The 27,550-nt window shown below is 41.2% G+C and overlaps 2 protein-coding genes across 7 annotated transcripts in view; one reads left to right on the top strand and one right to left on the bottom strand.

The window, feature by feature from the left end:
• Positions 1-9,155, top strand: part of TRAPPC2 (trafficking protein particle complex 2) — a 14,064-nt gene extending 4,909 nt beyond the window's left edge. Inside the window, exons 2-5 of the mRNA XM_006911664.3 lie at positions 1,493-1,604; positions 4,161-4,305; positions 6,748-6,833; positions 8,044-9,155. Of these exons, the coding sequence (XP_006911726.1) occupies positions 1,512-1,604; positions 4,161-4,305; positions 6,748-6,833; positions 8,044-8,142 (423 nt within the window). The 5' untranslated portion in view covers positions 1,493-1,511 and the 3' untranslated portion in view covers positions 8,143-9,155. The remainder of the gene's footprint in view (positions 1-1,492; positions 1,605-4,160; positions 4,306-6,747; positions 6,834-8,043) is intronic.
• Positions 9,156-12,165: 3,010 nt separating this feature from the next.
• Positions 12,166-26,696, bottom strand: RAB9A (RAB9A, member RAS oncogene family). Of its 6 annotated transcripts, none has more exons than XM_015589154.2 (5): positions 24,016-26,696; positions 17,512-17,543; positions 17,062-17,123; positions 16,397-16,427; positions 12,166-13,262 (listed from the first exon to the last, which is right to left on the bottom strand). In XM_015589154.2, the coding sequence occupies exon 5, from the start codon at positions 13,229-13,231 to the stop codon at positions 12,626-12,628; it is 606 nt and encodes a 201-aa protein (XP_015444640.1). In that variant the 5' UTR covers positions 13,232-13,262; positions 16,397-16,427; positions 17,062-17,123; positions 17,512-17,543; positions 24,016-26,696; the 3' UTR covers positions 12,166-12,625. The 6 variants fall into 6 exon arrangements, with proteins under 6 accessions (XP_015444640.1, XP_015444641.1, XP_015444642.1 ...); XM_015589155.2 differs by lacking the exon at positions 16,397-16,427 and adding an exon at positions 16,248-16,356 and having other exon boundaries at positions 24,016-26,695; XM_015589156.2 differs by lacking the exon at positions 16,397-16,427 and adding an exon at positions 16,248-16,374 and having other exon boundaries at positions 24,016-26,695.
• Positions 26,697-27,550: the final 854 nt, after the last annotated feature.

A 27,550-nucleotide genomic window follows, 5' to 3' on the forward strand; every position in this document is an offset into this window, starting at 1 on the left:
GTCACAACTCAGCTCTGCCACTGTAGGGCAAACGCAGCCTTAAATGATGATAAAAGGACGGGTGAGGCCAGATTCGGCGACCCCTGCGCCAAATAACATTGTAAATCCTACTTACATCATCTTACCAGCCTCCTGTCTGCCTTTTCTTCCAGACACAGCCTTCCAGTTCCAGGGTTAAAAGTGTCAGCTGTGCCCTGATTTCCTTTACAGCGTGTTGTATTCATTAGGAAATACAGTTCAGTTCTCCTCAGATTTTGCTGCATGTTCTGTTGAGTCAGCAGAATCCCGTGAGGCTCAGTGCGCCCTGGCCCACCTCAGCTGTGCATCCCCGAGACTGTACATTCCCAGTTAACCAGACTCCTGCCCCATGGGGAGACCTTCCCGGTCACCACATCTCCGTGCGTACATGTTCTTCCATATTGTTCTAGATAACATTTCCTGAGCACCTCCTATGAGCCAGACCCTGCTGGGTTCTTTCTGTGCATCGGGTTGTATAACCCTCAAGCTCGCCCTAAGGGAGCTGCGACCATTACCTCACTTCTTATCTCTGTTCCACCGAGAAGGAAACACATGGGGGTGGGAGATTAAGGACCCTTGGGTGGTCACATTGCTAGGAGGTGGCAGACCAAGACTTGAACCTAGCTTTGTCTGATTACAAACACCCTGTGCTGAAAATACATACGTAAATCTATCCGTCCATCCATCTGTCCGTCCATCCGGATTTTGTGTGTGCTGAAAACCACAGAATCACTGGTCCCCTCCACACACACTTTCTCTTAGTTTCACTTTTTTAACAAACCTATTCACCCTAGTTCTAAGATCTCTTAATGCCTCAGAATGTTTTCTCTCTGGTTATGATTTCTTCCATCTTTTCTAGAATACAGAACCTTTCCTCCTTTCTCATACATGGTGTTTGAAGAGGTATGTCATACATTCTTTTATTTGCAGGCATACATTTGTAGCATACATGCATCAGGAAGAAGATAAAAACTCCAGAGTCTGTAGATAAGTGCTATAGTAGCTCTCCTTTGTGTAAATGACATGAGGTAGCACTGTTTTTATCTTCCTCAGCACCATCTCTCCTGAAAATGTCGAAGGCAAGCCAATTATTTCCTAATCAGCAGCCTTTAGTAATGTTTTCAGGTGTTAGTGCTAATGCTAACTGCTCCAGCCCAAGGATAGCCCAGCTTACTCTAAATGTTCCAGACTTTCAGATCATGAGAATGTTGTTTTTTATGATTTCATATTAGAGGTCTTCCACTTTCCCTATGAAAACATGGTACTGGGTTCTACAGGACAAATCACAGTTATATAATTTGTATAGTCCAAAAGCCGTATATCCATGGTAGTATACTGGAAGCAGGCCAGGCTTAGTGGCCTTCTCCTCTCCCATGTCAGATTTAAGCAAAAAATTGAATTCTAGACTTCTGGTTAACAATTTTTGGTTTTCAGTTGTGAGTACTAAAAATATGTATTGTTTTCATTTAATTAGGAGTTGTATATTGAAGACAATGTCTGGAAGCTTCTACTTTGTAATTGTTGGCCATCATGATAATCCAGTTTTTGAAATGGAGTTTTTGCCAGCTGGAAAAGCAGAATCCAAAGTACGTATGTAACCTTTAAAAATGTCCTAAGAATCATTATGCTGTTGTAATGATAATGGTGTAATACGATTTTAGAACTGGAAGAGATCTAAACAGATGGGGTAACTGGAATGAATCCACCACAGTTGACCGAGGCTTGCTCTGCAGTCTCAGGTTGATGGAAGCCAGCCAGGGAACGTCCTCTGAATCGTTTCTTCATCCTTGAATTCAGCACACACTTAGCACGCACTAACAGGATGCTCTGGGTCTCTTTTCCCTGGTCTTCAGTTCACTGTGCCACCCTCTATGAAAGCTACTCCCTAAGCACATAGAAACATGGTCCACCCGTAGTGGGTCTGGGAGAACAGTCACTGCTGCCTCGAAATGCCCTGAAAACCCATTCTGTCCCAGCGAGTCACCCTTTTCATCAGGACATACGTAGTAGAACCATTTACACCTAGGAGGATTAAAAGAAACCCTTACTGACGTGTCCTCCTGCTGCCCTTGAGACTACGACAGTTTACAGTGTCCTCCCCACATCGCCTACTGGCTGGGTGGTGCCCACGTGCTTTCCTCCCCAGTGACTCACCCAACTTCCTGTTGTCAGGAATGGTTCCAAAAAAACAAGCTTGGTTCGAACATGTTGCTTTCAGAGTAAACAGAGCCGCAGACTTGAGAGTAGCTGGGTCCCTTCCGTCTTTCTGGGCTAGTCCTGTTCCGGATTGCCGACAAGTTATGCTGTGTTTCTCCCCATCTCCAAAAATAAGCTTTCGTGTCCTTTAAGACAGGAATTGGTTTTCAAAATTAATTATAATGCATAATGTCCAGTCTAGTGTATGATGCTTTTCAACGGTTCAGATCTTGCCACTAAAATATGGTAGAAATTTAAGGGATTATCTTACCAGATGTGATTGCTACGTTATTTTCTCATGTTTCTGGGTGACACTGCTCATTAAATCTTTGGTTTGAGGCATCCGTAGCAGCAGTTAAACTGTGTGTAACAGAGTTACACATAGTTCCTGTGCACTCCAGTGGCCTAGTGGTAGGCAAAGCAGTGCATATAAAATACGTTGTCTCATGATTTGATCTTAGTTCTTTCTCCTTCTACCACTTACTTTCTTAAAGCATTTCTACAGTTTACTCCTCATCACTCAAGTTCTATCATCAGTGTAGAGTAATGCAAAATGCTGCTGTGAGCTAGACACAAAATACATCCATTTTTCTAACGATTAAATTAGGTACGTCCTGGCAGCAGGAGAAAAGCGACATGCTTTAGCTGTGCAAGGCGTTCCAAGGCAACTGGCAGCCTTCCTTCAGCCCAATCACGGAGGTGGTTCTAGTTTCCTGTGGCAGCCGTAACAAGTACCACAAACTGGGGGGCTCAGAACAACAGAAATGTATTGCCTCCCAGTCTGGAGGCCAGAAGTCCGAGACCAAGGTGTTGGCGGGGCCGTGCCCCTCGAAGGCTCTAGAGAAGGACCCGTCTAGGCCTCTCCTAGCTTCTGGTGGTTTCCTGGCTTGTGACAGTAGCACTCCCATCCTCACGTGGCGTTCTCCCTGGGTGTGTCTGTGTCCACATTTCCCCTTTTTATAAATACACCACTCATACTGGATTGGAGCGCACTCTACACTAGCATGACATCGTGTTAACTATTCACATCTGCAACAACCCTCTCTCCAAGTAAAGCCGCATTCCAAGGTGCCGGGGGCTAGGACTTCACCATGAGAATTTAGCGGGGAAGCTACAGTTCACCCCAGAACAGAGGTGTTCTTCGAAAACTGCATGTTAAAAGTAAGAACTCCACAGGAGTAAGACTGCATTCCAGGCTGAGACAGTCCCACCTTCTCCAGTTAAACCATTTCAGCCCATGAAAAGGACACTTCCAGCTCTGACAGGACTGTCTCCTGCTGAGAGGTGACTGCAAACAGCTGGTCTCCTGTCAGTCTCAGGCCCCCCTGCCACGTAAGCTCCTTATCCCTGAAAGAGGCCTATGCCAAGCCTTTAGGAGTGCCACTTACTACTCAACTGTCTCCAATGCTCACGAGGTGTGACCGTGCACAAACCACCCCCACCTTGAGGCCTGTGCCAACAGCAGCTCTCTGTAGCTCCTAAACCCCAGCTTACCTAAATTGCTGTCCTTTATCTGTAACCACTTAGGTATTTTTTCCTGTCTTCCTCTAAAAAAATACAAGTTTCTTAAAAGGAGGGTCTACTTTTTTTTCCCCTAATATAGTATTCTTTCTTCACACACTTAAATGGTTACAGAATTTCATGCAAAATTTTAAAAAATTATATAATTTCTTGAACACATTTCATTAATATTATAATAGAATTAATATAATTGGGTGTTTCTATTTGTTGTGTTTTCGACACCAAATTTTAAAATAGAATACGATGTGAAAACACTGAGGATCTTTTATAAGTCTCATGACAATTAGCAAAGAGCAAGCAGGGAGTCTTACCACCCCCGCCAACCCCCCACCCCCAAGAAAAACTATAGAATTTACAGAACGAAATGTTGGCTTTCTTGACGCTTATGGAAATGTTAACCTTTTGCTGCTTACACTGTCACCTAGGACGATCATCGTCATCTGAACCAGTTCATAGCTCACGCCGCCCTCGACCTCGTAGATGAGAATATGTGGCTATCAAACAACATGTACTTGAAAACTGTGGATAAGTTCAATGAGTGGTTTGTTTCAGCATTTGTTACTGCCGGTCATATCCTTACCTTTTTAATAAAGATATCTACAGGTTGGGGTAACAAACTAGAACATGGGACACATTTCAGGCTCTGAGTCTGTGGATCTCAAAGTGTCAAGTAAAAATTGCCATTTATAGGGCTACTTTTATTTTTTTAGGGGGAAAAATACATTTTGTTTAATAGGTAATTTTAAAACCAAGTCTCATATATAAAACTAAGGTTTATTTGAACCATATCAAGGATTTTAGATTTTGTAGTTATTTTCTAACTTAAAAAGATTGTTCTTTTTAAGACAAAACTAACCTAATTTTGAACCCAGTTTATGTATTCAACTTTGCCATCACAAAATACACCGCATGTGACTAATCTGAAGAATACTGTATCAACCAATTGCTTTTCATTTTTCATTTCTAAGAAAGATTAAACCTTAATTATTTCACATATGAGATTTATTATGCTTCCTCTCAATATCAATCATCAACATAAAGTAATGGAAAATGCTGCTGTAAGCTAGACACAAAATACGTTCATTTTTCTAATGATTAAATTAGGTACATCCTGGCAGCAGGGGAAAAGTGACGTGCTTTACCTGTGCAAGGGGTTCCAAAGCAACTGGCAGCCTTCCTCCAACCTAGTAACAGAGGTGGTTCTAGTTTCCTGTGGCGGCCGTAACAAGTACCACAAACTGCGGGGGCTCCGAACAACAGAAATGTATTGCCTCCCAGTCTGGAGGCCAGAAGTCCGAGACCAAGGTGTTGGCGGGGCCGTGCCCCTCGAAGGCTCTAGAGAAGGACCCGTCTAGGCCTCTCCTAGCTTCTGGTGGTTTCCTGGCTTGTGACAGTAGCACTCCCATCCTCACGTGGCGTTCTCCCTGGGTGTGTCTGTGTCCACATTTCCCCTTTTTATAAATACACCACTCATACTGGATTGGAGCGCACTCTACACTAGCATGACATCGTGTTAACTATTCACATCTGCAACAACCCTCTCTCCAAGTAAAGCCGCATTCCAAGGTGCCGGGGGCTAGGACTTCACCATGAGAATTTAGCGGGGAAGCTACAGTTCACCCCAGAACAGAGGTGTTCTTCGAAAACTGCATGTTAAAAGTAAGAACTCCACAGGAGTAAGACTGCATTCCAGGCTGAGACAGTCCCACCTTCTCCAGTTAAACCATTTCAGCCCATGAAAAGGACACTTCCAGCTCTGACAGGACTGTCTCCTGCTGAGAGGTGACTGCAAACAGCTGGTCTCCTGTCAGTCTCAGGCCCCCCTGCCACGTAAGCTCCTTATCCCTGAAAGAGGCCTATGCCAAGCCTTTAGGAGTGCCACTTACTACTCAACTGTCTCCAATGCTCACGAGGTGTGACCGTGCACAAACCACCCCCACCTTGAGGCCTGTGCCAACAGCAGCTCTCTGTAGCTCCTAAACCCCAGCTTACCTAAATTGCTGTCCTTTATCTGTAACCACTTAGGTATTTTTTCCTGTCTTCCTCTAAAAAAATACAAGTTTCTTAAAAGGAGGGTCTACTTTTTTTTCCCCTAATATAGTATTCTTTCTTCACACACTTAAATGGTTACAGAATTTCATGCAAAATTTTAAAAAATTATATAATTTCTTGAACACATTTCATTAATATTATAATAGAATTAATATAATTGGGTGTTTCTATTTGTTGTGTTTTCGACACCAAATTTTAAAATAGAATACGATGTGAAAACACTGAGGATCTTTTATAAGTCTCATGACAATTAGCAAAGAGCAAGCAGGGAGTCTTACCACCCCCGCCAACCCCCCACCCCCAAGAAAAACTATAGAATTTACAGAACGAAATGTTGGCTTTCTTGACGCTTATGGAAATGTTAACCTTTTGCTGCTTACACTGTCACCTAGGACGATCATCGTCATCTGAACCAGTTCATAGCTCACGCCGCCCTCGACCTCGTAGATGAGAATATGTGGCTATCAAACAACATGTACTTGAAAACTGTGGATAAGTTCAATGAGTGGTTTGTTTCAGCATTTGTTACTGCCGGTCATATCCTTACCTTTTTAATAAAGATATCTACAGGTTGGGGTAACAAACTAGAACATGGGACACATTTCAGGCTCTGAGTCTGTGGATCTCAAAGTGTCAAGTAAAAATTGCCATTTATAGGGCTACTTTTATTTTTTTAGGGGGAAAAATACATTTTGTTTAATAGGTAATTTTAAAACCAAGTCTCATATATAAAACTAAGGTTTATTTGAACCATATCAAGGATTTTAGATTTTGTAGTTATTTTCTAACTTAAAAAGATTGTTCTTTTTAAGACAAAACTAACCTAATTTTGAACCCAGTTTATGTATTCAACTTTTCCATCACAAAATACACCGCATGTGACTAATCTGAAGAATACTGTATCAACCAATTGCTTTTCATTTTTCATTTCTAAGAAAGATTAAACCTTAATTATTTCACATATGAGATTTATTATGCTTCATGACATAAGGCAAGAAGATGGAATAAAGAACTTCTTTACTGATGTCTATGATTTATACATAAAGGTATGGTATGTTCTATAACTTTTTAAATCTGATTATCAAAAAGGATTCGAACTTTGACAGGGAACTGGCGTATTAAGGTAACTCCCTCATACTGCTGTTATCATCTCAGACTGGCTCTCCTCCGGTCAGAACTACCCCCGGCAGTTCCCTCATCTGACAAGTCTTCACCACCAGGTTAACGTGTTTAAGAGAACAACTCACAATGGTTATTTTTAAATCAATTCCGTTCTTCTCCCCCTTTGGGTGCATACAGTTGATTTTAGTAGGGAACCCTAAAGAGAGGGAGGCAGTCTACATCAGGGAAATTGCTTCATAATTTTAATCTAAAATGTTTCCCATCTACTTTGTAAATAAGTTACAGTGCAGTGAATATAGATCATAAACCAGCAGGAAGTGATTCATACGCTACCAAATAGTCACCCAAGGAGAATGATGTTAATGCATTTCTTGATACTTAACGGTAAAAAGTAAAATAGTAATAGGAAACCAGTGGTTAATCTGCAGTGCTAACAACAGTGTGTTAATAATTGAAATGTTCTGTATTTGGACGAGATTTTTGCATATCAGCAGAGCTAACAATCTTCCTACTTAGAAGTAGCAAGTAAGACTAGCCTTATAAAAAGGGAGAAAGTAATTAAGGTATAAATGGTAACTTTTTTCCTCATTAGTGATTCCACTTATTAATAATTTTCTCTACCACATTATGACACGCTCATGTTATCTGAGAAACTGATCAGTTAACCAACCTTGTGTTAAAGAGTATTAAAAACCTGATTGTTAAATAATTACCACACAAGGGCAATAATATCAGTGTGGTATAACTTTTTCTTAACTCTTGAACATATGGCAGATTTTGGTTTTTTTTAGGTAGCCAAAGTGTCTTACAGATTAATCCATTTATAATGAGTGTAAGTAGGTTAGTATTTCACACCAGGGTGAATCCTGAAAGTTAATTTCATGTACAGAGGCAGCACGTAAACCACCATCAGTTTGCCACAGGTACTTAAAACTAAAACACCAAGACAAAAATTTCCTTAAGGGGAGGTTAACTATTTAACAATGGAACATTTGTGTTGAAAATTAAAAATGTGGTCGTCAGACTTTTTTTTGAATGTCTGATTTAATTTAAATCTTTAAAATAATTTCCTGTTAGAGACCTATGATTTGTCAGCCTTTTTGACAAACTCACTAATACCTTCTTCTTTCCTAGTTTGCAATGAATCCATTTTATGAACCCAATTCTCCTATTCGATCAAGCGCGTTTGACAGAAAAGTACAGTTTCTTGGGAAGAAACACCTTTTAAGCTGAATGCAGAAAAATTCGGAAATAAACAATGTCACTACAACGGAGTATACTCAGGAATGTGTACATTGTAAGTTACTTGATTAAATAGCCTGGAAAAGTTTTACTTGTAGTCTCAATTTATCTAAACCGAATGAAATTCCTTTTATATTTAAAAATAGTCCATTCAATTCTTAGAATTATTAACATCAATATTTGATTATGAACAGTATTATTTATAAAGAGCTCTTTACCGGTAATCATGAAATACTTATATTTTAAAAATTGAGAATAAGCTTTTGACTTTCTTCATCAGATAGGTTGATTGATCCTGATGTAACAATCCAGAACCAAATATTGTCAAGAATTGATAGATTTAAAACAAAAAGCGTCTGCAATGGGGAATGAAGTCGATAGCACGTACATGGGCTTATCTCTGCATCTAGGGATGTTATAAAGTGTATAGGCAGTATACAGAGTGCTACCCAAGAAGCCGAAGCAAACAGCTTTAGTAGTGCCAAATGCACGTGGCTGCCCATCAGAGACTGAGAACAGAGATCCGGCCGTCATTCTGGAATCCTGGATCTGTGTTTATAAAATGGGGCATTGGGACCAAAGTGACAGATGATGTTTTATTTCCTTTCCCTCAGATGGTATACTCAAGATGAAATGAACCTGCTGATATCTGTACTAGTGAAGAGTTGTAAGGCAGTTTTAGAGCTGTGAACAAAGCCAAGCCTGCATTACATTAACATTTGCACTCAGCCTAGTAGGCTGTACACAGAAGGGTGGGCATGGTCTCCTGTACTGTAAATGTCACAAGTGTGGGATCTTACTGTAAACGAGTAAATGTCGATTGAAAAGTAATATAACCAGACATTTTCTGCGCTAATTGTGAACACTTGAAGAATTTTGTTCCATTCTGAATAAATCGAGTAAGTAATTCCAAGTTTGGTCTTATATCTGTGTATGAAGTTGCTACCATGATTTTTTACCCCATCTATTTATTTGACTTCTTAAATAAAGTTGTTTGTCCAAGATTGTGGGAGTTTAATATCAAATTTTTAAAGTGCTGCCCACCCAGCCTGCCACCACCGTTCTGGTTGTTTGCCCCATTGAAAGCCTACAAACTATACCTTTAAAGTAACTAAAGTTATTCAGATCACCTCAAAACTAGGGAGCAGAAAAAGATAGCTAGAGATCTAGGAGTAATTTCAGCCATGCTCATTGGGAAGACCCAAACATGTATTCATTTTGTATAGTTTGCTCTGCCCTCAGTGACCGTATAACGCATGGCTGTGACAAAAAAAAGAAGCTGTAGGGTGGAGACGGTTTGGGCCCCGGCCCAGCCACACGACAGTGGTGCCCTGGCAACAGCGGTCCTTTTCTCCAGGCTTGTGAGGGTGAGACAGGAACAGGTAATAGCCCCGTGAGTATGTTACTGTAGCTAAGTACCAGATCTCATGTGTGACTGCATCTTTGAAGGAGCTCGAAGGCAAGTCCAACAATGAGCGTGTGTTGGAGCAGGTGGGCTGTGGGGACAGCGTGCCGGGCACGCAGGTGTGGAGGAAAGCTGCACTGGCACGTGGGTTGGATACCTGAGAGGACAGGACCAGGACTGGTATAAGGGGAAGACCACAGGCTGACAAGGAAGCTGAAGAGCTAGCAAGGGGCAGATCTGGCAGGTGACATCGTTGAAAGTTCATTTCAACACAGGAGTATGGAGGGACATTGGTAGCTCCCTGGGCATCAGGCTCCACTGAGCACAGGTATCTCAGCAGTAAATTTGTATCATGCAGTCCCAAAGAAATCCAAACAAAATGCACAAATCTGGTGTTGTCCTTTCATTTCCTAGGATGCTTCATTGTGGCCCCCTTTGCATTTTATGTAGAGACCATCAGTCTCTGCTTGTGCTACACGTGACCTTTTCGGTCACATCAGCATTTCCTGGTTGACAGTCCACAGTGGTGACTTCTCAGAATCTACCGACTGTACACAGGTACATTTTTCTACTTAACACGTCACTGCCCCACAGCCACTGGTATCATGAGAACTGGTGTTGGTGTCATATCAGAGTGAAAGCTTACACAAGTTTTTAGAGAAATGTAAAAGTTTTAAGAATATCTAGGATGTTTTAGCTTCAACTAGGGAATTTTCACAAGGGTGAAGGTGACAAAAACTTTAATTAATCCATTGATGGAATTCTACTTTTCCATCATCCACACAGCGTATTATAATTGCTTTACTGGCTGTCAAATGTTCATGTGTCCGTTCTGAGGCCAGTAGTTTTCCTTAACACTGAACTGTCTCAAAGGCTTCACATTCAGACAGCAAGGAAGCAAAGTCAAAGAGATGGTCCGACGCCAGGTGGCAACAGTACTGAGACAGGCCCCTCTCCTCCCCGAACTGGGGAGCAAGCTCCACACCAGGAAGCAAGCTGCACACCTCTCTGCTTGCTTCCCTGGGGCTCTGCAGTTGCTTCCACCACTCCGGCCACCAACTGCTTTTCTCCCCCAACTCTCATTTTTCCCTATTTCTGTTTTGTATAGATAACACGGGCCAATTAAAATACCTTTAACTTTTTTCAGAAGAATCAAGTTCCCAGCTACCTTCTGCTGCTGGTTGAAGAGCTTTTCCATCATACATTGTTTATTTAAAGGCTGAAGCTATTCAGTCAGGTTTCGTTCCTCTTAGTTATCACATTCCAGTACCGTGTTTGGTCAGTTAGCTCCCGTTCCCTGGATCCCTCTAAGTCACCGTGAAGGTGGCTTACTCAACCTTCCATCAGCTCGTCTTTGCGAAGGTGAAGATCTGTTGCCTTGATCATTTTTGCCGCCCAGCTCTAGACCTCCCGAATGCCAACTAATCAAATCCTTAAATATTTAGCTGAAAATACATTACTTGAAAAGATGCTTAAAAGTGTTTAAAAACCACTAATTAGTTAAATCTACACAAGTATCAGAATTACACTTTGTAAATACCTACACACACGTGTTGAGCTGAACTGTGCCCCGCCTTCATATGTTGGAAGTCCTAGCCCCAAGTTCCTCAGAATGTGACTGTATTGGAAGATAGGGCCTTTAAAGAGGCCTCTAAGACGAGCCCTTTATGGTGGGTCCCAATCTAATCTGACTGGTGTCCTTATAAAAGAGGACATTTGGACACAGACTAGTGTGGGGATAGAGGGGGCATGCTATATTAAGAGAAAAAAGCAAGTCGCAAAGCAAAGAGTGCATTTTTTATTTTAAAAACAAAGCAAGTCCCCTTGAGAAAAACCAAAAGGAAGAATATATTATACCAACTTGTGAACAGTGAATTCCTATTTTGTTTTTTTAGATGGAGGATTAGGGTTTTTTTTGCAGGGGGGGGATTATAAATAATAAAAACTAGAGCTCTAACCTGAGAATATGAAGAAATTTAATTCTCCCAAATTAAAAATATTAAAATGTTTTGCTTATAGCCAAATTGTCTGTTATATTAGGAAACTAGACTTTCAAAAGCTTAGCTCACTGTTATGATACTCTTTTTCAGTGGTTCCCGAGTGGGGCCAGGGATAGAAATATATTTTGTTTTTCAAAATGTACCTCTGACCCTGCAGGACAGCCCCCACTGCACAGCTGAGCATTCTGTCTTCACTAACACGAGGTCTAGGCACTGGTTTGCCTCTGTAGTATGGAATCAGCATGAAAGGTACAACACATGACTTTTACCCATAAAAGACCACAATTCACTTTATCAGTAAGTCTGGTCACTGCAGCAAGATGATGAAAAATCTTGAGAGCAAATCACTAAGCAATGTTTAGTAAAGAGAAGACACTAAATAAATGCACGATCAAATAAAGACGTCTTCATTTACCCTCACACATTATACAATCCTTAGCATTTCCTCTAAGAATATAAAGCTGACTTCTGGGTTGGGGGCGGTCATGAACGTGTGGCACATAAATGACGAGTGACTACTCCTTAGATCACTTCTTGTATGTGGAATGAAAACGTGAACACAGGAACTTTAAAGAGAACAAAGAAGTAATCAAATGACTGCAGTGCAAATGCATTAGATTTTAATCTTTAATATCTAACATTATTGCTTTAGGAAATTTTCCCCCAAACCAAGAATAAAATGCTAATTACATAAAAATACACACATACAAAAAGTAGTTGTCCATTTTCCCAGGAAAAAAAAAAACAATAACTTCTAGAATATTTGAGTGTTTTGTTTTAATCATAATGAAAGTCCCGGTCATCTCACTTATTAGCTCTGTAACTTACGTATTTAAATTAAACATTATTAGACAACGGTTGCAATTTATAAATGTAAGGTGCCATTACTGAGTAAATAGGTTGTTCCATGAGTGGATGTGTGCCCCCTCCTACCCACTAATGAAACAGCAGTATGGCTGGTTTAACTTTGTGAGTAGATGATCCATTGATGCAAACGCTCAGCCTCCTCCACCCTGTTTGTTTGCGTATATGCGTGAGTTGGTTAGAACGTGGGCAACCTCTTTAATGATCAACAGCAAGATGAGCTCGGCCTGGGCTTGTGGTGCAGACTGACTGTGTCTGTCTGAATCAAGTGATCTGACCTGTCCTCCGTCGCAAGCACTCTTCGAACCGCTTCCTCAAAAGCCGCTGCGACATTCGTGGCATCTTTTGCACTGGTTTCAAAGTAAGGGCAGTCGCCGTTGTCCCTGCACCAGGCTCGGGCTTCTTCTGCAGACACCTGCCGTTCACTTATGTCGACCTTGTTGCCCAAAATCACAAAAGGAAAGCTTTCGGGCTCTTTTACATCTGCGTAATATATGAACTCTTTCTTCCAGTTATTCAGGTTCTGGAAGCTTTGAGAATCATCGACACTAAAAGTGAGCAGGCAACAGTCGGAACCTCTGTAAAATGGTGTCCTCAGGCTTCTGAATCGCTCTTGCCCGGCCGTGTCCCAAATCTGCATGGTAACGAAATGTCCATCTACCTCCAAATCTTTATTTAAAAACTCCACACCTATTGTATGGAAGAGCTGGGTATCAAACTTGTTAGTCACATATCTGTTCATCAGAGAACTCTTCCCAACTCCACCATCTCCAAGGAGAATTACTTTAAAAAGTGATGATTTTCCTGCCATTATTAATCTCACGATCTTTGACTTCAGACCTCTGTAAAATAAAAAGGGACCATTATATTCCTTTAGGCCTGCACAGTGCGCGATTCTGTGAATATCACCATTTTAGGGAAATAAAGCACAGAGTCCCAGTTCGTTTCTGCACAGGCAGTACCTAGCAGCACAAGCTTTCATTTGCGGAGCACTCGACCACACGCCAGGCACTACCCTGCCATTACTCCCTACACCAGCGGGGGAGGGCTCGCTCTTTCCCCTGTCTGGGTCTCAGCTGGCTGAAGCTGGCACTCAAGGCCAAGTCACACCCCAGATATCTTACCCTGAACCGTTCCTCTCTACTTACAATAAGCCCTGCCACCATTTGTTAGAGATGCTGTAGGAGACCAAGTAGGCAAGTCTCTGTAACAACTTCAAACAACCCTTTGGTGACACAGTGAGGTGTTCACTGATGGCTTTCCTCTCCTGCCAGGGGTTTACTTGACAACCCCCGCATTCTTTCTTCCAATGCTGTCACCATAGTAGCTAGTAACCGGGAAACCAGAACCAGAAGCTGAGTGATCTGGCAGTAAACAAAAGCCAACCACTGAGTAAATGGACTCTGTTCTCTTCATCAGGAACACTATTTTCAGTTTGCTGAAATTAATGCCAGCAGAATTTTTGACAGAATATCGTAATATAGCACATTGTACTCACGATACTCATTTAGGCAGTTCCAACTCTTAACAAACACGAGCTGTTACTTGTGTGTTTCAAGGGGGAATGAAATAAATCTTAAGCAAAAATGCGGTGCTCTGCACACCCCTTCAGGGAAACCCTGCAGCAGGAGGAAAAGCTTTCCTGCACTATAGGCACCGGCCTGTCCGGGTGCGGTTTCAGTTGCCCATGTACAGACGGCCGCTTCTACGTGCCATTCTTACTTAAGCTTCTGTCCCAATTTTTTGTTATGGAAAATTTCAAGCATACACAAAATGTCTGAATAATGAGAATAATATAATGAAACCCCATGGACCCTAAACCTAGCTTCAGCAATTATCACCTTGTGCCAAATCGTATTTCCTCCATAACTCCCCATTCTCCCTTCTCCCCAGTTATTTTAAATCAAATAGTATCACTTAATCTGTAACTATTTCAGTATTAAGTGGCCTTTAAGTATGTTAAGACTGGTAAAAAACGACAACCTTTAGAGATGCACTAACAACTTTCTGCAGTGTTGGAGATGTCCCCTGTCTACAGTGTCTGATATGGCAGCCACTAGCCACGTGTGGCTACTGAGTACTTGACAAATGGCTAGGGGAGTGAAGAACTGATTTTTAAATTTTATTTAATTTTAACTAAGTTGAATGACCATATTTAAAGAGCCAGTAGCTGTATTGGAGAGTGTAGCTCTAAAGCAAAAATGGGAGTTAACTTTAACATGGAAGTAGACACTGTGCACCTCAATGGGAGGTAATGAGGCATGAACAATAACTGTTATTCTGACTGGGATGAATCCGCAAAATCACTGCAGTAAACATCTGGCTATCTCCTAGTTAAATGCAGATATGACCTGGTGTAATGTAACTGAACACATCCTATAATGTGCAAGAATTTCGTATTTCTAACTACATACCATACTATGCTGGTAAAACCTGTAGCAAATTGCCCCCAACTCTTACTGGCTTTTTTAAATTACTATAGTAATTATTACTATAATAAATACAATTTAAATTGGCCAGCAAAAGTATGAGACAATCAAGGTGCATACTTCTTGGAGACTTTTGACTGCCAAGGGATCACCCTGCCCAATGCCCAGAGTAAATTAACATCAGAGAAGAAAGTAAAAAAATCTCAAGCCTTTTAATTTTCTGACATAGATAACAATCTGGTAAATCGGTTCCTTTGTTTAATTCTTTATAATTTTGCTTAAACAACTTAAACTTATAGAAAAAGGAGTAACAAAACCAAAAAAGCACACCAACCATTCTGCCACATGGAAGGCATGTCGGACGCCCCGTCCTTTAACACTCTCCCGTAGATCGAGATGCAACTCTGTGCCCAACATCTAAGGCAAGACACTTGGCCCTGCTCCCCGTTCTCAGCTCCAGCCATTCGGAAATGCAGCCGGATGGAACTGAAATCCACCTGCACTTGCTCAGCTCGTGCACTCTCCCTTGTCTCCACGCGGGCCCCTGCTGTCCTTGTGCTAATGAGCCCACCCTGCTTCGCTTAACCCACCGCTGGGCCCTTGGGACCCTTCGGCACGGTCATCACCAACACTGGGAACCTTCCTCAGCAACCCCACCCAAGGTCGTTCCTTTCACACACGTTTAAGGTACATGTTGTGTAATGAGGGTGTAACAGAGGTGCGAAAGTCCAGTCTATGGTTTATCCCAGAATTTTAACAGGCCTCTAACTGCCTTACCAGACACAAAGTTTCATTGTACAGCATTGAATTGTTAGAATCTTTACATCAAATTATAAACCAGATTATGCAATCTAACAACCTCCACTCAGATGACTAGTTGCACACATCTACCAAATTCTCAGAAATTCCCTGGGATTTGTCATTTCTAATTTTATCAGGACACATTGATAGTTCTTTTTTCATAATAATGTGGGATTTCCTAGTTTGTGATCAAACAAATTTTCTGATCAAAAAATCTGGGGACTGCTAGACACACACATCAGGAAATAGGGGACAATGTTTACATTTACCATCTATATTTTGGGGCCTCTCAGATATCCTATTTGGGAGTATGTTGGCATTTGCTAAAACAACAAATATACACACAAACATCTCTCTGATTCTAACTGTAGAGTTGCATATAAACATACATGGTGATACAAATAATTTTACAAACCATTTTATTTCCCAATAGCAACTAACAAAAGCTAGCTTCATGTAATCTACACGTTAATATAACCTTACTCAGTTTACAGACGTTAAAAGCGTTCTTTTTCTTCTCTAAAAACAGTAAAATCCTTTGAAACTTTAGTATGAGTTGAATGAATAAAGGTATCCTACGCTATTTTGAGAACTTACCTTAAAATGTAACGTGAAGTCTTTTATACTCCAGTTTGGAGTGACTGCCCAAAGGCAACAATCTTCACCAAGGTTACGGTTAGCAATTCAGTTAAATTCGATAAGGAATCTGAATAAGAGAAGCATACTACAGAGGTAATAAATCTCACCTTAAATGTTCAGTTCAAGCATCATCATCATCTGCAAATAAAATGTCAGAAAGCTCACCTTAGCAATGCACATTCGCTTTCATACTTTTAAAGGTAAGCGCAATAATTAAAATGTGAAAGAAATATCTGACTTATATTAGCAGCTAGATTCCTAATTTAAAAGGAAATTGCATCTGAAAGCTGCACATGACGTTTCTCAGTCTAAAAAAAGTGCTAGAATCAAATACTACACTTTAATCATTGTTTTTTCAAAGTTTTTCGCTTGCCCAGCTTTCTTTTCTAAGTTTTACACTCAGACAACTATAAAATTTTGTTAAGATGAAATGTAAAATATTTCACTCATTCTTCAAAATGTGCCCAAATTTAGAGTGGCTCGGAATAATCATATTCCAGAGAATAAAATAAAACTAACACAACAAGGAAAAAAGAAGGGCCACGTGAGAGAGAAGCACCAATGTGACACAGGAGACGCTGGGCTAAGGCTAGGGCAGCAGTGTTGGAAAGATTTTTTCTGGGCGGCCAAGGTGAAATCTTTCCTGTGGCCAAATAAAAGCCTACTGTCAAAAAGAACTGGTTCCTGGTGCCAAAGGCCATGAACGCAGACCTATAGACAAGCTACTTGACATCCTGAAGCTCATGAGGACAGTGGTGACAACAGTACCTACCTCTAGTGCTCTTAAAGCAGTTCACCACTGTGCCAGGCTCATGACCGGAGTGCAGGAAGTTTCTGTGGAATGAATATATGAAGAAGTCTTTACTGGCAGTTTTACAAAAAGATTTCATTTATGGCCATTTCTTCAAATTTCAGTAAGAGTTATGGGCAGAACAACTGAGAGGATTAGGCAGACATTAAGAAGCCAAAGGATCCTAGCCTTAGAGACCAAATCAATGTGATGGTTTCCCAGTAATGAATGCGGAGCTGTGCTAAAGTACCAGCCTCTCTGGGTCTAAACCAACAGTTTCAATCCCTTCTCCCCCTTAAAAGCAAAGGGCATTTTTGTGGGACTCAACATATAGCAGTCCTTAACTTATAAGTTCAATATTTGAAAACAAAGGAGACTCTTCAAAACTTCGAAATTTTAGAGTTAAAGATAAAACAGTAATGACCGGCATACCTCAGAGATATCGGGGGTCCAGTTCCAGACCACTGCAATAAAGCAAATATCACAACAGAGCAAGTCACATGAATTTTTTGGTTTCCCAGTTTATATAAGAGGTTTACACTATAATCTATTAAGTGTGCAATAGCATGTCTAAAAAACAATGTACGTGCCTTAATTAAAAAATACTTTATTCCTAAAAAATGCTAGCCATCATCTGAGCCTTTGGCGAGCCATAATCTTTATGCTGGTGGTTGCCACAAACCTTCAATTTGTTTAAAAAAAAAAGCAATATCTGCAAAGTATGATAAATCAACACGCGATAAAACGAGGTATGGCTGTAACAACAACAACGCTAATATTGACTAAGCCATGTAAGCCATTTACTCTGCTTCGCTGCATTCACTCCTCACAAGTCTCTTTACCCCTATACTCCAGATGAGCACACTGACTCAGAAAGGTTACATACCTCGGCTGAGCACACAGTAAAAAATGAGATCTGAATGCAGCTGACTCACGACTCTAAAGCCCAGCACTAACCCACTAGGCTCAGCTGCCTTTGCACTTATTTTTTAGTGTTTTCCTGTTGCTGTTGCAGGTATAAGCAGTTGCAATGGTAACAGTCAACTGCTCGCTTTATTTCAAGATCTGCACAAAAACAAGTTAACCTGACAGAACTAGTAGTAGTCAATCCATTGACATATAGTATAAAGAACATCTGCAGCCTGTTAGGAACGGAGCCACGCAGCAGGTGGTGAACAGTGGGCAAGCAAGCGAGGCTTCATCCGTATTTGCAGCCACTCCCCAGCGTCAGCATCACTGCCTCAGCTCCGCCTCAGATCAGGCCTTAGATTCTTATAGGAGCACTGGTCTCTGGTGCTCAAAAGGTTGGGGAAGCCTAGCGTTCAGTGGAATGAGTGGAAAGGAATTTTTCAGCCAACACTTAGTGAGGGCCTATTGTGTGCCAGGTGCTGAGGATGCGAGCCACACCGTCTCCTGGAGCTGGTATCTGGGGGAGGTGACAATCCACACACAAACCCATGTAGGTTACAACCGTGGCGAGTCTTACAAATGAGAGGTACAGAATGAAACTATTCACACTCAACCCAAAACCAAAGAACTTAAACAGTGCAGGGATTCTGCCCAGCGTCTCCCTTGGCGAATGAGAGATGAGACGTGTAAACCTGAGGCTCTATCAGGGTCCCCGTGTGGGCATCTCAGGGTATCTCACAGAGCTCCCTGTGATTTCAGCCATCAGAGGGACTGAAACTCCATACATTATTCTGTAACACAGCCAGCTACTTTACCGGCTACTCAGTTAAAGAAAAAGCGGTGACTTCCAACGCCAGAGGAGAAGTGGGTTGTGTTCAACAGTGTCAGTGAGAGACTATACACCAGCTTCCAGTGTGGGCTGTTCTAAAGCAATGTCTCAATGACCGTGAGTCGCGTGCAGCCGCATGCTGGCCTTGGAACAGAGCCTCGCCAAGGTCTGACACCACTACAGATGGATGAGCTGACCACAGGGTAAACTCAGCAGGAGGAGGAAACTAAGAAGAGGGGAGGGAACAGGAACCCGGAAGTGGGACCAGCCCAAGCCAAGGCCCTGCCCAGGCAGCCTGGCATGTACCCGGAGAGCCCAAGGTAGACCCCCAGGTAGACCCATGCACCTGGAGCCCAGAGACAGAGTTCTATGCACGTGGGACTGGAGAGAGAGGCCTGAAGCAGGCAGGGCCTTCAAAGCCTAGTAAGGATTTCTAGAAATGACCTAAATGCCTAACTGGGGAGTGTTCTGCACACCTCGAGGAGACGTGCAGACATGGGACTGCAGAAAGATACCCAAACAGTATGCTCTCCATCATCACACCATGTAAAAGCTTGCGGATTTACATTAAAGTCACAAGAAAACCTAGAATAATCAATACCGAGTTCGATCTTCAAAGTTCTGATTTGATTGCAAAATCATACTTTTTTTAATATCAAAAGTATATAAAAATGAATCAAAAGCTTCATTTTCAGTTTAAGTCTAGTTTGACTGAATGCTGCAGTTAAATGGAATGGAAATCATCTTTTAAATTTTTTTTAAATACTGCTATCAGCCATACCTCAAGGACGATTGCTTCCTAAATTTTTCTATAACTGATTATATTAAAAATAACTCAGTATGACACCAAAAGAAATAAAAAAACTGAAATCAAAATTAGAAACTTTTGTGTTATCAAGCAAGTAAAAAGACAACACACTGAATGGGGGAAAATACTGGCAAACCAAATATCTGATAAGGGACTTGTATCCAGATGTATAAAGAACTCTTACAACTCATCAATAAAAACCAAATAACCCAATTTAAAAAAGGGCAAAAATGGTCAGCATCATTAGCGAATAGGGAAAGGCAAATCAAAACTACAAGATACTACTTCACACCCACTAAGATGGCTAGAATCAAGACAATGACAAGTGCTGAAGTTGTGGAGAAACTGTAACCCTCATATACTGCTGATGGGAATGTAAAATGGTGCAGTGACAATGAAAATCAGCTTGGTGGTTCCTCAAAAAGATAAACGCAGAGTTGTCATATCACCCAGCAATTCCTCTCTTGGGCATATATCTAAGAGAAATACATCCACATAAACACTTATACGTGAATGTTCAAAGCAGCATTATTCATCATAGCCCAAAAGTGGAAACAACCCAAATGTCCATCAACTAATAAGGGACAATAAAATGTGGCATATCTATACAATGGAAGATTAATCAGCCATGAAAAGGAATGAAGTGCTGATATATACAACGCAAAAGGCCATGTATTATATGATTCCATTTATATGAAATGTTCAGAATGGGCAAATCCATAGACAGAAAGTAGATTTCTGGTTCCAGGGAATGCAGGGAGAGAGGTAAATAGAGAGTGACTGCTAATGAGTATGGGGTTTCTTTGGGGAAAGGGGTGAAAATATTCTGGAATTAGCCAGTGGTGATGGTTGCACAACTTTGCGCGCACACAGCCTAAGGTCTTATTAACAATAAGACCCTAAAATTAGATTTACAGAGCGACAATCTCCTTGTCCCTTCAGCAGTATCTTCTTAAATAAAGCAGTTACAGGCACAATAGGTACTACTTTAGGATTACAATACCATATGCTGGTACCAACACACGTTGTATATGGCACACACTAATCTGAATGAGAAGTTGGATAAGTAGAGGTCACCAGCAGGAAAGAAAGTGAACCATGTTTTCAGAAGATACTTCAAAACTAAAGATAAAAAGAGAGTATTGTATGTCAACCCTTTCTTTTTTATAATCCTATTTTTCCAACTTTTCCATTGTGGATTTTTATCTTGCACTATCAATTGTTTATGGATAGTTTTATCAGTAGTAGCCTTTTCTCCGGCCTTCTGCAACCCCTAGCTGACTTTCAAAGCCATATACTACAATAAACCAAGGGGAGTCAGACCCGAACATGGAGAATATACATCTCTAACAGGAATGTTTAATTAAAGGTAGACATTTTTTATTGGTCATGGATCTCATTGTTTCCATTCTTACAGGTAACTAAATCCATTTATTTCTTCATTATTTTTATATTACTGGATTCTGAGCATGGCATTCAGAACTATCCAACCTCGCTTATAAGCCTGTCCCAATTATATCCCTACAAGTCACCATCCCTACACCTATCACAGGCATTTACTGTCCAGCCTTTGCTCAAGCCCTTATCTTGGCCTGGGAGGCCTATCTCTACACCTGGACAGCTATAAAAATCTTAGTTATCCAAAGGTCTAATTGAAATCACCTCACCCAAGAAGCTTTCTAGGCTCCTCTCCCTAATCCTTCTTTCTCATCATTTCCACCTCCATTACAGCTCTCATTCACTTGGGCTCTAATCTATCAGTTGTGCATGTATCTGTTTCCTAATTACAATGTCAGTTCCCTAGGCGGGACACAAAACACCTAATGCCATCATTCATTTGCCCTTTTGTTCTGCAACATCTTGTACAAAGTTTTAAATATGGTGAGGTACCAAGTAAGTGCTAAACTGAGAACAAAGTAAGTTACTTCCTCCTTTATTCTTATTCTATTCTTATTTTTCTACTTGTACTTTCTGTACTTATAATTCTGTTTCTCTAATCAATCAGTCCTTCCCCCATTCTATTTTTGAGGTCTATTAAAATGTATGGAAAGAGACAAAAAAAAATTGATTCTTACTTGCAAGTCTAATGAGAAAACCACTTTAAAATAAGAACTATTGACTGCAACAGGAAGCTGCTGAACATTAAAAAAATGACAACATTCCTCTAAGAAGCAGTCAAAGGGAGAGAAGGCTGGGTTTGTAAACTACTTTTCTCAAAATTTCTGACTTTGAAACACATGCTCTGTAATCCCTTTACTAGTTCTCACTTCCAAACATTTAAATTGAATGTATCATTCCTGGTTTAATTTATGAACAGATTTTTTTTTCCAAAATCATACATTCCTTTTGCATTCACCCTGAATATCCTAGAGACATACCACTTATTTCATTTCAAAGCTTGTGAAACAGGCTCAAAGAAACTAACCAAGGAAAACAAAAGCATGAACAATCTCTTAATTATTTCTATTTTCCCTTGAGCTGTATTTATTTCCTCATATTATCTTAAATGTGTGTCTCACTGAACCTAATTAGTCCCACTCGGTTTCTCGTTTTCCTGGTTGTCTTGCTGAAATGTAAGAACAAGAAGCAAGTTGAGAAAGTCATTAAGTGTGATGGGTGCTATTTCTACAGCAAGAGGTGGACCAAAAACAGGGTTCAGCTGGAGAATAAGCAAAATACCATGGGAATAGACCAACTTGGAGTGCAATTTGCCAGATGAAATAAATTACCGAATCGACCCCTGAGCATTAACTCACAGAGATAGCTAGAGAAGGAAAAGTATAATCAAACCACATTATCACGATCTCAGAGCAGCTAGGCCTATTTTAAAAACTCATTGCAATAAGGACTTTTTTGAAGATCATTCATTTAATTAAACTTCTAAAAAACATATACTCACAATTTTGCTTAAAACGAGACATCTCTGTAGTATACTAACTAATCATTAACCACTGTGGAGAGAGTGGGAAGAGAAAAGAGAGAAGGAAAAAACAGAATTGCTAAAGAAACTAAATCTTCTTAAACCAGACATTTCTGCAATGATGAAGGTGTTCTACACGTGTGCTGTCAGATACAGTAGTATTAATCACACGTTGCTACTGAGCACCTGCATTTTAAAATTTTAAAATGAGCAACTGCATTTTAAAATTTTATTTAATTTTAATTACTGTAAATTTAAATTGTTACATGAGTGCTGTATTGGACAGTGTACATATAGTGTGCTTCACTGGGAGTCCACGAAGGAGCTGCAGGGGAAAATACACCTCCTAGAATCACATGTGAAATAAGGATGAGTGTATGGATGGAAGCACGTGTGCTGAGCTTTTTCTGGAAAGAATAAAAAAGGTTTCATCGGATTCTTAAAGGAATCTGGACCTCAAGAAATGATAAATACATGTCTGCATCATTCGTATATTATGTGCAATCCACTTGTGTAGCTCATAACACTCTCAAGGCTTTCATCTTCACTTCGCATCGCTATTTCTCGTTCTCTCCCTCACTCGTCAGACTTTATTATTACACTTTGACCATGAACTGTGATGGTTCAGTGAACAGACTCACAGAAAACCACTAATTCTGTAAGTGAGGGTAACGTTTGGTTCTTTGGTTGTGTTTAATTTGGTCCTTAAAAGGAACAAGCATAAATAAATTTACCTATAATAAGATACTTACCCGTAAAAGGCACTTAAAATGCTTGACGATAAAGAGTGGGAACAGTTTAAGGTTGCACTTTGGGGGACAGAATTAAAATGCAAAGAAACAGATAAAGTACTGGAAATTATGGCTGGGTATTTCAGGAAGAATGCATTATAAAAGAAATGAATTTGAATATGCATGTTAGAAAAATATATTAAAGCAGCTAAACATAAATTATGATCTGCAGTGATCTGCTGTAACTTCAGGGAATATTGGTTCTGAGTATGCACAAGTTAAACTAGAAACCAGGAGTCTTTGTTTTGGAGCAGAAAAGGGTAAGGGCCGGAGAACTTCCAAATAAACTCAAGGAAGAGTTAGTATACAAACACTGCCCACAAGACATGAAGCCACAGCAAAGTGGAACTTCTTGGCTGTTAGAGAAATTAAGTAAGAGTGGAAATTTCCCAAGAAGATATATTTCAAGAGGACGGCGACATGTCTGGCAAAGAGGACTCAGCTAGATCAGAGGCTCACATTCTGCAGGAAGGGGTCACCAGGTCAAAATGAGAAGAAACGTTCGGAGTGCTACAGGTAGCTTTCCAGAAAGTTCACATCATCCCACTTCTCCATCAACGATGCCCATTACAGCAAGGTAATGACTGACTTTGCTTACAAAAAACTTTCCAAGCCTAAACTTATTCTGCATCACGACCCATTCCACCTCTATGCCTGATCAACCTTCCACTCTGCTCACCACACACAGGATCCCAACTTCGTCTCCACGCTGTATATATGCAGAAGTCACCAGACGCCTCCTAATGGCCAATCCAAGGGCTTCTCCTCAGTCCTCGCCTAAATGCCCTAAGGCATGTGTACCCCTAAAGTGAAAAAAGAGAAAAGTGTTTCTCTTAGGACTTCACGGTGTACACTTTTAGAAAACACCCTCATGGTTAATCAGTGTCCCCCCACTCAGAGGCCCACCTAAGAGACAATGAATTCTTTCAGATGTAGCCATTTGTCTAGATGTACATGTCATTAAAATCTCAGAAGGGTACTCTGGCATTTTTTTTAGACAAATAAGGTAATGGAGGTCCAAATGTGCAAGGATCTTGCAAAGTATCAGTCCTCTAGCTGGAGGAGTAAGTGAGACCTTTGAGTCTTAGCCAAGACTCAGCCACAGCCTGGCAGTGACCTTGAAAATGCTTTCTACTTAATGGTCCACAAAACTACCCTGAGAATAGGTTCCGCTTTCTCTCCCTTTCACCCCTTAGCTTTCTGCAACCTAGGTGACTCCCTTTTCTAACAAGCTCTGAAAGCTGGTATACGGCAAGGTCGAAGGCCTTACCTCTTCTCAAACCCATCTTCCTGGGAATATAAAAAACCCAGTGCTTTCTAAACTAAAGTCCACCTCCACCCTCGTAACCCTCGGGGCCAGACGAAAATTCCAATCCTTTTATAAGATGTTCATCTGGTACTCTGATGGCAGTTCAAATTCAACATATCTAAAACCAAGCTAATTATTTTCTCCGTTTCCAAAATCTCTTTCTTCTTCTGTCTTACCCACTGCATTCATCCACACAAGAAACATGTCCATTTCCCTCCCTACCTACTGCTGTCGTCATGTTAGCTCAAATAACAAATGCTATGACCGGGAAAACATGAGTCGCCACTGTTTACTAAATATCTACTAGATGCCTGGCATATAGCACCTTCAAACTGCCTTCAAGTTGGACACTATCACCCACGTTTTAGAAGTCAATAAACTCAAGTTCACAAAAATTAAATAACTGCCGCCGGTCTAATTAAACAGGGCAAGTCACATATGTGTCACCTTCCCTCCCACCAAATGACAGAAAGAACTAAAAAATGTACAAACCCAAAAAGGACAACAAGAGGGAACAACTATAAGTGAGAAACAACAATGAAATTGAGAAGATGGAAAACAAATGGTCCACAGGTGACAAATTGAAGAGACGAGGAAACCCAACCCACGTCTTGACACTTATCAAGAACAGGCCAGCTGGGCTGAGCGCGCCAAGGGTTTCTGAAACGCTGGAGACCCCATGACCGCCCCTCTGCATCCAGTGGCCCTTACTCCACTAGATCTTCTTCCTAAAGAAGTGTGAGCAGCAGAAAATGGAGATGAAACCCTGAGGACAAGGAGGGCAAGGGGAATCAAGGGTCCGGCTGCAGAGGAAGCGGGGCAGAACAAGCTGTTTTAAATTTCTGAGGGAACCACAGAGGTCCTGGCCATCTGCAGGACAGCATGCACACTGGCACTCGAGGGAGTTCACAATTTCAACACTGGATCGCACCACATTCCTTTCGATGACATCATACCTCTGCAAAGCTGGTTTTCCAGGGCTACGTGATAAAATATCAAGTACTGCACAAATATTAATGTGGAACAGGATATGAGGGTGGCAGCTGTTTGCTCCAAAACAACTATCTATGAAATTTTATTCAAGAGGACTGGACCTCGTTCCAGAGAATGCTCTGCATCCACCGGCATGTGGTTCTCAAGCGCTTCTGTTGTTCTGTTCTGACTTCCAACTAAACCACGTATGCATTTTTAGGCACGGCCATCTGATCGCCGCTCTATACCTGCATGAAGCTGCAGACTGCAGCAGTTGTCTCACAGTACTCGTAGCCCAGTGAGCGCTGACTTTTTTGAGCCTGTTAAATTATTTAAACACTCCTGTTTGTTAGAGTTCTGCATAGCAAGTTCTAGAAGCAGAAATCTGTGAGGCCTTTTTCAAGCTTTTCTCACACTGACAACACAACAACTCTTAGGAGAACTAATGTTCTGAAAACTGCCTTAGCCTCTGTACCCCAAAACTAAACACGATGCACAAGATTTTGGAATGAAAACAATTAGTTCAGTTTACACTGAACAGTTCGGTTTGTTAGTTTACACTGCCCTGCTATCCTTCACACCTGGATAATGAACATGGCCGTGGAATGAAGGTATCAAGTTGTGCCATGCTGTTTCTCCAACCCTGTCAAACAATAGCACACATTGGTAAGGCTTCGGGCCTGGGACAAAAGTGAAGTCTGTGTCCAGACTCCCCACGATGACATGAGCCAGGTTCAGTGAAGCCTCGACTGCTTCACTTCTACATTTCTTCCAAAACACACCCGTCTCTCTCCACCCCATGCTGACCTAGCTGTCACCTTACTTACGTGCACTTACCTGTAGTCGCCCACGCCGCATTCATGATAAGCAACAGCATTCCAAACCCTGTACCCATCATGGTCAAAAATTAACAAAAACTAATGGAAGAATCCAGAAGGTGGAATACTCAGGGCTTAACTTCACGACATGTACAATTACCAGATTCATTTTGGAGAACAGATTTTTCCTCCGAGTTAGCTAACAAACCCAGGAACCCATGGCCCTGGACCTACCTCCAAACCCACCTACCCAGCCCGAGGCAGCAAGGACTCCCTCCACCCACCCACCTGAGTCTCCCAGGTCCCCCTCTCAGGTATCCTGACCTTTCATTTGCACCACAGTTTTCCAAACTCCCCGAGGCATTTTGTGGGCGCACCCTTCCGCCCAAAAAATCCTTAATAAGTGTTCTCTGTTAATAATCTACTTAGTCACAAGCCCTATTTTCTTGTCCTTGGTTTGGACTAACAAATTTATCACCTAGCTAGCTTTCAAGTGAGATGTGTTGCACTCACACCACACATCCACATTCACACACACTTCTATTTGGCTTATTTCTTCCTGCCACTTAACCAGCAAATCGCGTGGGGCAGAACTACTTGGAAGCCAATAAATTGATGTCATATAATCTCAGAGAGATTATAAAGTACAACTGTCTCATTTTACAAAGAAAGAAATGTGGTGACCTAACTTAGCCAGAGTAGTAAGCCAAGTACAGATGGAGCAAGACTCCTCCAAGCCAGGAGATGTTCTTCCTGCACTGATTGCTCTTGATCCTTTGCAGAATACAATCCCTCCCGCAAGAAAAGAACACACATTCCTTTGTTAGAGCCCAAGCCATAGCAATCATCAGCATCGCCTCTACCCAACAGCAGATGATTCCTGATAAGAGGCACAGAAACCTCCTAATTAGCAAAGAACATGCTGTCCATCAGCATGAGTCAAAAAGCAAAGCTCCCTGCAAAAGATGCCATGTAGACTGCACTGAATAACACTTTGGCAAAGATTCCTAAAAAGAGAGGCGACCCTTTTGACTCCTCCTCTCAATCAATTACTCCCAAAGTTCACCTAGAAGTTACACCTGCCACTGTAATGACGCAGTACATATGCTGAAGGG

Source organism: Pteropus alecto, unplaced genomic scaffold (genome assembly GCF_000325575.1).
Source record: "Pteropus alecto unplaced genomic scaffold, ASM32557v1 scaffold23, whole genome shotgun sequence".
In the NCBI taxonomy this organism is placed as follows: domain Eukaryota; kingdom Metazoa; phylum Chordata; class Mammalia; order Chiroptera; family Pteropodidae; genus Pteropus; species Pteropus alecto.

Bases quoted from the DNA above. Each gene is read 5' to 3' on its own strand.
- RAB9A (XM_006911669.3), bottom strand. From the start codon at position 13,231: ATGGCAGGAAAATCATCACTTTTTAAAGTAATTCTCCTTGGAGATGGT.